This window comes from Pleuronectes platessa, chromosome 23 (genome assembly GCF_947347685.1).
Source record: "Pleuronectes platessa chromosome 23, fPlePla1.1, whole genome shotgun sequence".
Classification (NCBI taxonomy): domain Eukaryota; kingdom Metazoa; phylum Chordata; class Actinopteri; order Pleuronectiformes; family Pleuronectidae; genus Pleuronectes; species Pleuronectes platessa.
This window is the reverse complement of record NC_070648.1, coordinates 5,132,789-5,144,951: the sequence shown is the minus strand read 5'-3', so window position 1 is coordinate 5,144,951 and position 12,163 is coordinate 5,132,789. Positions and strand designations below refer to the sequence as shown.

The following is a 12,163-nucleotide window of genomic DNA, read 5'->3' as shown; positions in this document are numbered from 1 at the left end:
GTGTGTGGAGGGGAGAAGAAAGGAGGGAAGAGGAGAAGAAAGGAGGGAAGAGGAGAAGAGACAAGGGAGGAAACAAGGAGAGAGGAGGGGGAGTCACAGAGGCCGCATTAACACGGGCAGAGAGGAGAATGTGCACGTCCACCAACCAGAGGAGAAGAGGGCAACAACACACTCCTGGAAAACCCATTAGGTGATGTTCTCCAGTAGCAGAGCGGTGTGCACCCCAGCAGGTGTCAGAGGATTCAGTGTCTGAAACTGAAGAGTAAGTGCACTAAGTGTTGTGTTTTAGTGCTGGGAGGCTTTCCACGGCTTCGGATGAGGGTTGAGTCACATGGGGTCTGTCTATTGTCTGTGTGGAGGGAGGTAGAGTTACACAGCGACGGTGTCACCCTGTCCTGCACAGGGACAGACACACACACAAACACACAAACACACACACACAGAGTCATAAGAGCTGGGGTCAGGGAACTTGCAGCACCGCTCACATCAAGCTGCACTTTTTCTCCAGCAGCATCACAGAGCTGGGGTTATGAATGTACTTTTTATTTAATTGCATTTCATCGATTGATTTCTTTTTTTTTTATTTATCCAGTTCCTGAACACAGAAGTTAAATGAGTGCCTGGTGGAAATGAATCGACCGCTCCTGACCGATTCAGAGGAAAGAAGAAGGAGAAGAGGGAGGAGGAGACGTTTTTGTGGATGCAGACAGCCGGTTCCTGACAGCTGACTGGGAGCCAGAGAACAGCGGGAGGACATGAGTGGACACAAGATGACGTCTTCTCACAAACACAGCATGTGCAGTTGTGTGTGAAGAACAAATCATAGGACATGAACCTGGATCTATTCACCCGGGGATCAAGGAATAGTCTCATCTCAGGAAGAGAAAGCGGATAATTTGACTTAAAGGTGAAACACTCGACCTGCACTCAGAGAAAATGGTTTATAACTGTATAACTATCAAGATCTAATTCTTACTAATATTTTGTATTAACTCCCGGGGCTTGAAGAGATTGAATCATAATGATTACTAATGTAAACAAAAGAATAATCTTGACACCAGCCGAGGACTGGATCCCTTTTACTGGTTAACTGATAACAGCAAATTTAATACACACACACGCACTAACACACACACACACACACACACACACACACACACACACACACACATGCACTCAACCACCTCTGTATCAAGTGTCTGGTGTCTAGTGCCTAATCTTCAGATAAGCAATCGTTGCAAACCATGTATTAAAACTTTTATTAGGTTATATTAAAGCCTGTATATTTTCATTTAAACTAGTTTAAATAAGTTTGACATATTTTGAATATCATTTAGAAACTTACTAAAAACTGTCTGACTTGTTTCAGTTTCTATTTATTCAATTTAACTTGTAGTTTAAATGGCATAAACATAATTTTCAAAGACCTGAGATCAGTGGATCTGATGAGCTACTTAAAAAGAAGGTAACGTTTCTTCTCTTCTTGCACAAACAGTGAAGCCGGCTTTCATTCACTCTGTCTGTTTTAATCAGATCTGGCTGCTTCGAGTTTTGAATTTAAGTGTGAACTCGTTCAAAAGCATAAATTGAAAACCATTTCTTTGGAATGAACAGCAGATGTCTTCTTTTAAATTACTAAACTACGAGTTGTATTTTAATCTCATGTTAATATTGAGACACAGTCCAGGGTATATGACACTGTATATCTGCTTTAATATGACATGTGGTACGTGTACTTAGGTAAAATGTTGAGATACTTGAGCGTTATACTTTTACTCCATTTATTTGATGACTTAAGTGACTATAAATACTGAGCAGATTGAGAATAATGATACAGAACACAGAACAACATCAGACTTTATTTGTTCACGTGCACAGGAAACAACTACCCAGCTGTATTTTAAGTCACTTAAAGTAGCTGCATCATTATTTTCATGGCAATGCATCAATTAATCAGTTTAATCGAAACTGCACAGAGGATTCAGTAGTTCAGCATTGTGATGATGCAACTTTTACTAAATTAAGTGATGTGAAGACTTCTACCACCACTTCTACCAGTCATGAATTTCTTATGCACTGATTAATATTGTATTGGAAATCTATGTTTACGTTCTATGTTTTCCTGCCTCTTGTGTGTGTGTGTCTGTATAAATTATGCTGATCTGTTTGGTATCTGCAAACCCAAGCACCTGCAGGGTCTCATCTGTGTGTGTGAGGCCCTGATATGACCCCGCATGAACACACACACACACACACACACACACACACACACACACACACACACACACACACACACACACACACACACACACACACACACACACACACACACACACACACACACACACACACACACACACACACACACACACACACACCCAGACAGTTCATATCACTGATGACTAAACCTTACTGCTGTCCTCACCCTCTCCGTTCTCCTTTAACACACATACACTCATACAGTCACGTGTACACAAACACCTCCTGCTTCCTCTGAAATACACAACCCAGATAACGTATGTAAACGCAGATTTTCGTTGTTTGATTTTGATAGAGTTGTGTAGAAGTGGCTTTAAATTCTGACATTACTGTGTTGACTGTAGGAGGACGAATCTGTCATGTCCCACTGCAGTGTTTAAACAGAATAACATAATCCTTTACTAATCCCACTCTGTGGGTAATGTGCCATGTTACAACCGCAAACACAAAAGCCAAAATACACAGTAAAAGTAATAAATGAGTAAATATACAATATAAACACATGCAAATATTTAAAGAATGGCAATGTAAACAGAATAAATACAATGATGCATACTGTGTGACAACATTGCACATATATGATATTAAAATTGCACAAATTAGATTCAATTAATTGTAAAGCTGAGTGACTTGTATTTACAAATAAAAATATTAGGTCTAATGCTTCTCTGTTCCTGTTCATTTAAATTTAATACATTTATTTTGTGTTCTTTTTTAAATGGGTTTAAGCAATTAAGATAAACTTTGTGCTGCAGAATATTTGCCCTTTATGGATTTGTATACAAAAATACAAGTTTCATGTTTTTTCTTTTGAAAACATCCAAAGAACCTGTAAATTAGTCTCTAGTACTAACCCTGTTTACCTGTTGAATTACAAGAGACCTCTGTAAGCCTTTAAATACATAAAGGCAATATCTTTTAAAACAATTGGACAATTTAATGAATCAAATCATAAGCAACCAAAATACTCAGTGTTTTTATAGACTTCTTAAAAAGTTCGGTCAGTGTAACATGACTCTACCAGTGGAGGTTTAGTAGCTCCACTCTTTCCCATTTGACCCCTACTGTTATTTGTCATTATTTCCCATAAACCTGTCACATTTCCATTTATGTCTTTCCTCAGGCCTCCTCTGCCTCGACGAGAATGCCCGAGCGAGTGAGGGACTTCCAGGGTCAGAGCTTTCACAAGCTGCGGCGGGACTGCCTGCGTCGGGGGGCGCTCTTTAAAGACCCCCTCTTCCCCGCCACTGCCCAGTCCCTGTTCTACAAACGGGAGCCCCCGCCGGGTCTGACGTGGAAGAGGCCGAGGGTGAGTCGGTGTGAGGTGGGAGGGGGAGAAACGGGAGGATGGGGGATAAAGGATGGGGGACACGCATTAAATTAAATTAAAGATTCCACAACACATGTTCAGGCCTCTACTACAGAGTAATTTTAAACATCTAAATCCAGTGTCTTACTCAGTATGTTACATTTCCATCAGATTAGTTTAATTAAAGCAACTTCTATTATAGGACAGGCGTCAGGGAGTGAAACCTTAGTACTGCAGCAGTAAGTGGAGCAGGCTGCTGACGGACCTCCATATTGTGTGTGTGTGTGTGTGTGTGTGTGTGTGTGTGTGTGTGTGTGTGTACAATTGACTTGTGCAGCAACAACAGATATTTTTGTCCAGATGTTTTTAGCACAGTGTTGAGATGGGAGTGGATGTGTATAAGTATAAGTGTTAATTGTTGCTACACTTCACCGAGTGGCCTTTAATGGTGGTGTCATGTACTGGAATAAACACAGTGGAATGAGATGATAAAACCCAAGGTCAAAATTATTTGAATGTCCAGTTCAGATAAACAGACCACATGTTGTTTACATAATGACATTTAATAACAGCTTTACATTTTTTGAGAAAATGCAGAAAAATATTATTAAAGGACTAAAGATAAACCTCTGTTATGGCGACGAGATATAGAGATACACATTTTACAAATTCCAAAACCCTCTCATCAGAACCTGCAATGAAAATAAATGCCAGAAAACATCTAAATAAAGTTTCTGCACTGTTCACTGAGCTAAATTAAAGATTTCTTATGACCTCTTTATTTTTAATACAATGCAATTTTACCCCCAGTTTATGGTCATACTTATCAGAGAATAATATAAAACCAATAAGGACTTCAAGGCCAATTAATGGTTAATTAAGTGTATTAAATGAATACAATTTGTCAGCGCTCTTATAAAAAAAAGAGACGTTTCCACTTCCTCACACTATCCAGGATTTACGCTGCAGCTAGCCACCAGGAGGCGATCAAAACGTTTTGGCTTTACTTTTGAGTGGCTATCATGTCCTCCATCTTTACATACAGCCTTTGGTTCTCCTCAGCTGTGACCAGACTTTTCATGGACTTGAGACTCTTTGTTTTGTTACTGGTTTTATCGACTCCAAACTCTATTTATATCTGTGTATTACAATAGCTCCTGGTAAATAAATCAATTCATGTCAGGCCGTGAAACACACAGCAGGCAGAAACACTGATTGGTTGATTAACTGAAAAAGTAGTTAATTTAGTTAATTGATGATTAGGTAATTTGTGACAGATTCCGAAATGTCTGGTTTGGTGTTGCTAATGCTCAACTGAGGAATTTAACAGTGTTTATCAGCAGGAGTTGGATGATAGTGTGATGTCTGTTGCCTCCATCACCTCAAACACACACACAAACACAAACACACACACACACAAACACACAACATCAAACTCACACCAAACTCCGTCCTGTTCACAATCTAGGTGGCCCCATCTGCTCATCTCCACTTAACATGAACTTAATATCATCTGAGAGCTGGATTAGAGTTACAGTGAAAGAGGTTATGACCACCAGGAGTGTATCGTGTGTGTGTGTGTGTGTGTGTGTGTGTGTGTGTGTGCGGCAGCAGTTCTGCGGTTACCTGACCCTGTCCAAACTGAGATCAACAGGTCCCCACTGACAGGATCTGTCTCCTCAGCAGAGCTCTGACACTGAATCAGCTCCCAGGCCTCGTAAAACACTGAGACGCTGCTAACTGCTGCACTCATTAATCACACGGCTCATTCCACTGCTAACGCATCCAGAGCTGCTACGTGAGTAGGGATGCACCGATTTATCGGCCGAACATCGGTAGCGGCCGATATTCGCCTCGTTAACTGATATCGGCTTATCGGTAATAAACTTGACTTTCACCGATATCATTGGCCGATGTTCATATTTGTGGTTAAACCGCTGGGCACGTGCCGCGGCTGCGGGAGCAGTCGCTTCGTCGCCCTCCTCTCCGCGCCGCCGGAGGCTCAGTGTGCGGCACCGGGAGGTCCTCATCCGGTGCCGCCTAACGGCGTCGCCGGTGCGGGGGCTTTCTTTCTCTTGGACCGCGGGGCGGTGTCCATCGCCGGCGCGGAAGGCGGGCTGTTGGAGGGGACCGGGTACGCGGCCAGTGTCGGCCACTCTGGACGCGTGTCGGGCCCTTCTCGCGGATCACCTCAGCTACGGCGACCGCTGGGGGAACCCTCCGGCTGGCGCCTAGCAGCTGACTGAGAACTGGTGCGGACCAGGGGAATCCGACTGTTTAATTAAAACAAGCATCGCGAAGGGCCACGGTGGGTGTTGACGCGATGTGATTTCTGCCCGACACTCAAAACAGGTAAAACTGAGGAGGGCTTGTTAAGTTATCTTGACTCACGCAGTGTAACTTGGCGTAAAAAGTATGAGCGTAGCGTCTGTACTTATTTAAATACTTTATTCTCATGTGCATCGGCTCTACTCATCCGTCTCATGCACAGGTAACAAGGGAATTGACAACATACGTCATACACACAGAAGCCGTAACACATCTAATAAACGGCCAATACTGCTACCGTAAATCAATGAGAAGAGCGTTCTCTATAATGCTACTTTAACAGGGCTGTTTTAGACAGGTTAAAAAGGTGATGTTTTAAATTATCCTTGAGGTATTTTGACCAAAATATGTTACAGTCATTTCATTAAGATCCCAAGGAACCATTTCAACTTGCGGTAAAATGGGCATAATATGTCTCTGTTAAATAAAGTTTAGTTAAATCAAAGATTGTTTCATAAATCTGATTCAATTTGTGCTCATTAAAAGATAAGAGTGATGAAGGGCTGACATTTTTTTAAATAGTGCTTTTAAATAATGATTTAATTATTTTTCTGGCACAAAAGGGTGAATGAATAACAACAAAAAGAAAATAAACAAATATCGGTATCGGCTATCGGCCAGATTGTTATTTTAAATATCGGTATCGGTATCGGCCAAGAATTTCCATATTGGTGCACCCCTATACGTGATCAATATATATCATATTGACAGTTGATCAAATTAACCTGGAACCACTCAGGAAGACTTGAAATTGAATTATTTGCTAATAAGTTATATTTGACCATTTATAATAAAAGTTAGCACCAAATGAAAAGGTTTGCATTTAGCATATTGTCATATTAGCATAAATAACCACATATTGATTTTTATTTCTTTCTTTTCATCCCAACCCAGGAAATATGTAAGGACCCTCGTCTGTTTGTCGATGGCATCAGCACTCGGGACCTGCACCAAGGCAGTCTGGGTAACTGCTGGATGGTGGCTGCCATTTCCTGCCTGGCGTCTGAGCCATCTCTCTGGAAAAAGGTTGAGTGTTAGTCTTCCTTTCCTCCTTTCCTCCCTTGTCACTTGTTATCCTCTTTTTTAAACCTTCGCGTCTTCCTTCTTCTCTTCCTTCCCTCATCTCCCAGGTCATTCCTGACCACGTGGAGCAGGAGTGGAACCCCAAACGTCAGGACTTGTACGCTGGGATCTTCCATTTCCGGTTCTGGCGCCTCGGCCGCTGGATGGACGTGGTCGTGGATGACCGTCTGCCGGTCAGCGGGGACGGGGTGCTGCTCTTCTGCCGCTCGGCTACACCACGAGAGTTTTGGAGCGCCCTGTTGGAGAAGGCCTACGCCAAGTGAGTGGCTGTGAAATGTGCTAATCCGGATGATATTTCCGTTTAACATCGAAGAAACTGCCAAACAACACCTTAAATAACTGTTGTCATAATAAGTGCGATCATGATTTTGCTAGTCCACTTCTTGGTGTTGAAGTCAAACCCCTTTGGAGGGAAGAGGCCAAGACCTAATTGGTCACTGTGCCTTCGTAGGCTCAACGGCTGCTATGAGGCCCTGGAGGGAGGAAACACCGCCGAGGCCCTGATCGACTTCACCGGGGGAGTTTCGGAGCCCCTCAGTCTGGATCACTCGGCCCTCGGCCCGGGCAGCGACCACAGGAGGACCTTCTTCCAGACGTTAGCCAAGGCCCACGAACGCAAAGCCCTCATCACCTGCTCCATACGGGTAGGGCCTTCTGTCCTCAGGCGACTTTATAGAACCTGGATGATGGGCTGAAACGTATCACATCTCTCAGCCAGCAGAGGGGGAGACGGTGGAGTCGGTGCTGGACTGCGGCCTGGTGCGAGGACACGCTTATGGGATCACTGCGGTGAAGAAGGTGAGGCTGGGGGAGAGGCAGCTGAAGACGGGTGGGACGTCCAGACTCTTCATGGTGCGCATGAGGAACCCGTGGGGGACCACCGACTGGACGGGTGCCTGGAGTCAGAGGTGAGGGCACAGTGAACCCTGCAGGCACCTCATCTCCCACATGTGAGGCTGCTGGGTACATTACACGTTTTGCGGGAGCTCTGGGAATTAAATCTCTCCCCGGCATTTAACGGTGTCAGACATTTTTAATAACGTTTTACAACGCCACTGAAACTTCTTTGGACAATTTGTGACATTTTACAATAGCTATGGAAATGTTTTACAAGGGGACATCTGCCGGTTTCATTATGAAGCTCTGAGAAACTCTTGAAATGGCCAAAAACGGAGCCATAAAGCTTTTCAGAAGTTGGAACACAGCTTGTATTTTTCATATGTCATTTCCATTGGGTTTGTCCAGCTGCCTTTGACTTTACTGGTGTCGCACGCCCCCTGCAGGTCACAGCAGTGGCAGCAGATGAGTCGTCCAGAGAGGGAGAAGATGGGCCTCGTAGTCCGAGACGTTGGGGAGTTCTGGTACTTTTGTTTTTACTATTTCTTCTAATTTATTTGCGTTTATCGTATATATTTTTGATTCAACTTTCCTCTCGCTCAGGATGGATTTCCAGGATTTCTGTCACTACTTCACAGACGTGGTCGTGTGCCGGCTGGTGGAGAGAGCTCTGCTGTGGCCCAGCTCTCATTGGAGAGAGGTCCACTGCTACGGGGAGTGGACCCCGGCTCCCAACACCCCCGGGACACCTCCGTCCACCGTCTCCCAAAGAAACTACGAGTTGACCCCTGGGAAGAACAACATGAAACCCGGAGGGCCCGAGCAGCGCGGGAACCGGAAGGAGGCTCGGCTCGGGGAGAGTCAGCAGGGCGGACGGAGAGGAGGAAGGGGGGATAGGGCTGTGAAGAAAGTGATGGAGGACGAGGATGGTGGAGAGGGGGATGGAGGATGGATGGCACAAGTGGACAAAAGGAGTCGGTGTGGAGGTTGCATCAACCACAGAGAGACGTTCCTGCACAATCCACAGGTAAAAGTGGAAGTGCTTGAATCAGAGCAGAAAAGATGTAAGATGAACGCGGCTTTTTTCTTCCTCGACAGTTTATGTTTGAGGTCGGAGCCAAAGAGGAGGAGGTGCTGATCTGCCTGCAGCAGGAGGACAGGAGGGTCCGCAGGAAAGACGGAGGAGGAGACAACCTGCCGATCGGCTTCGAGGTGTTGAAGGTGAGCGACGGCTCGTGGACCCAAAATATCGACATGTTTGCGCTATCTCAAAGACTGTGATACATGTGGTCCCCAGGTGGAGGTGAACCGCCGCAGTCGGGTGCAGTGTGTGGTGGAGCAGGCGGGCAGCTCCGTCTACATGGACTCCCGCAGCGTGACGCTGAGGGCGACGCTGGCTGGAGGCCGCTACGTCGTGCTGCCCACCACCTTCCTGCCGGGCGCAACCGGGCGCTTCCTGCTTCGACTCTTCTCCCATTCCCATGTCAGGCTCAGGTGTGTGTGTTTGTGTGTTTGTTTGATTTCCCAATAGACTGTATATGAAAAGTGAAGCCAAAACATCTCGATCACCCCCTAGTGGGCGGCTGCGGTATACAACCTGCCTCAAAAGTCCACAAGGCAAAATTGTGGCAGATTTTTTTAGACTGCTGTTGATTAGCATTGATCTCCCACAATGCAATTCACGCAAAACATAAAAATATAAGGAGAACCTTTAAAAATTAAATCCCGGAAAATGTATATCAACAGCTAAAAAAAACAATATGGCAATAATAGCATAAACACTGTAAAAAAATGTGTAGTGAAGGTTGGGGTTAATCTGTAAGATCCACGCACACCATTGCGCTACTATGACAAATGCAAATTACTTCCTGTGGTTTAGAGGATTTTATACGACATCTCTGAAGTAACAAAATGTAAAATTCCATCAAATTACTTCACTGGGATGTTATATTCATTTTCATAGATACAGGGCCATGTGCTCTACATGTAGTTAAATGATATAGTTTATTGCAATAGGTCTTATGTAGATTTTTTTAAGTTGCTCTGTAACTGTTTTCTCCATGCAGGGAATTGAAGGAGGATTTGCCGCCTCCCTCTCTTCTCCAGTGTTTCCTACCTCAACCCACTGTGGTGACCAGCGTGCATCTCCGCAGGGCCTCCGGACTCAGTCCCCCGAAAGAGACAGGTGACTCAGCACATCTCCTGGAAACAGTTCATCTCACGTAACCCTCGAGAGAATCCTTTCAGATTTGACATGAATGTTCCCTTAGAGTCTCTCACGCAAAGGCCAAAGGTCAAGGTCAAAGTGGCCTAACACCATTTTATATTGTCTGCGCCCCACAGCTCCAAATGTTTATGCCGTGGTGAGATGTGAGAACGACGTCATCAGGACGCGGGTGTTCAAGGCGGAGGGAAACCCGGAGTTCAACCTGCGATCCCTCTTCTACAGGAGACACCCCGACACACACATCTCTATTGAGGTATTCACATTTCTCACACACACACACACACACACACACACATACACTAATAATACAAACACACGCTAACGATCCTCATCCGTCGGGTGCAGCTGTGGGGCCGAGGTCTGCTGTGGGACTCGCTGCTCGGCGTCGCTCGACTCCAGACGTCGGAGTGTGAGAGGACTCGGAGTCATGTGATCGACGTGCGAGGAGGGGGACAGTCCGGCTCGGGTTGTGTCCACGTGGAGACGTCCTCCAGCGTCTGCCTCACAGACTTGTGACACTACGAGCCACAGCCACCATCGTCTTCCCTGCGGCCAAAATAAGTTTCATCGTGTGTTGTTATAATATTTATTAATCTTACTGTTGTCATCATCTTTGTTTTCCTCTTGTTGCCGTCATCTTTATTTTCTGTTGTTAATATTTGAAATATGAATATCCCAAAAATCATGTTAGGATTAAATGATAAGAAATGTGTGTTTTTCACATCAATGTGTCTGAATAACTGCATTTAGTAATGTCAATTTGTGTATTTTCATATTTATACCGAATTGAACACATTTACAGTATTTTAGGGAATGTGTTCACTCCGGCCTTCAGCCCAGAGAGGTGTGTTGCAATGAGACGGGTTTGTGCATTCCTGTTTGTTTGCTGACTCACTTCTGCTGATGTCCAAAAGCCTTGTCTCCGAGAAGTGCTTAGAAGAGACCCCGGTCAAACCTGTTATAGACATTGATTCTGTTAGGGAAGATAAGAATATATACGTTTATATTTCATCACCTGGTTTCATTCTGATGTTTTTTATTGGTAGGTGACTGGTATAGGAATTGTATTCCTGATAAGAACCTCTTTGATGGGATATTTTGCATTTTTATATATCCTTTATTGTATTTTTTTAATGATGCACTGACACAAGCAGCCTTTGTTATTACTAGAAAATCTGCCTTCAAACGACATTCTGGCCGGAAGCTCGGAGCAAAGTCCACACCGGTTTCAATACAAACTATGCAAACTCGAGATAAACGGCGTCGACTCATTCTGACTCAGTGATCGTTTAATCATTTGGCAGAATTTGTTTATCAGGAGGCTCGGGGCTGTTACTGAGTGCTGCTTTACAAAGTGTAGTATCTTAAACTAACATTCATAACCTGTGATAGAAGAAATACACATGTTGCTGCATGTCAAGGTTTTACTCACAACTTTCTTTCTTTCTTTAAGTTTTTCTATGTTACCCAATCACCTCTAAAATGTCAGGGTCGGGCAAGAGCATGGATCAAACTGCGTGACTTCATTTCACTTACCTTCACTTTCATGTGTTTCAACCCACGTTGTCTAAACACTGTTAATAAACACCTGAACAAGCATGAATGTGAAACCTCCTGATATATCGAGGTCCTAGTGCTGCTGTTAAACATCTACTATGTCGTAATATAGTGTTCATTTTACATTGTGGTCATTTTTGTAATCCTCGTTTGTGGCTGCTTCACAGTGTCATAATTTAAGAGGAAATTAAATGTGCAGTAGCCAACACTATTAACATAATGGCTCACGGAAAACAATTCCTGTTTTAGATAATACAAGTACAATTTGGGGATTTTTTTATTAGAGAAGAGACAATGTGATCGATTCGGTTGTACTGCTCATTTAAGCCAAATCATTTATTTATTTATGAGGATACATTTATAAAAAAAAAAACACCACTGAAATGAATGAAATAAAAAAAAGCAATCTTACTTACTTAACCCTTACTTTTATTTTCTTCTACCTAATAAGTCTTAATGTTTATTTTGTTTATTCTGTGTCTATGTTCTTATTGTTCTTTGTACATTTAAGACATTTTGCAATATCACAAGATTTCCTCATAATCAAAAAAACACCCAACACA

General features: G+C 43.7%; 1 protein-coding gene across 1 annotated transcript; it reads left to right on the top strand.

The window, feature by feature from the left end:
• Positions 1-3,403: 3,403 nt before the first annotated feature.
• On the top strand, positions 3,404-10,559 carry LOC128430343 (calpain-5). Its single transcript, XM_053416386.1, has 12 exons — positions 3,404-3,568; positions 6,791-6,922; positions 7,027-7,238; positions 7,431-7,623; positions 7,694-7,887; positions 8,263-8,340; positions 8,420-8,843; positions 8,915-9,037; positions 9,114-9,310; positions 9,883-10,001; positions 10,160-10,296; positions 10,389-10,559. The coding sequence occupies exons 1-12, from the start codon at positions 3,404-3,406 to the stop codon at positions 10,557-10,559; spliced, it is 2,145 nt and encodes a 714-aa protein (XP_053272361.1).
• The last annotated feature ends 1,604 nt before the right edge of the window (positions 10,560-12,163 follow it).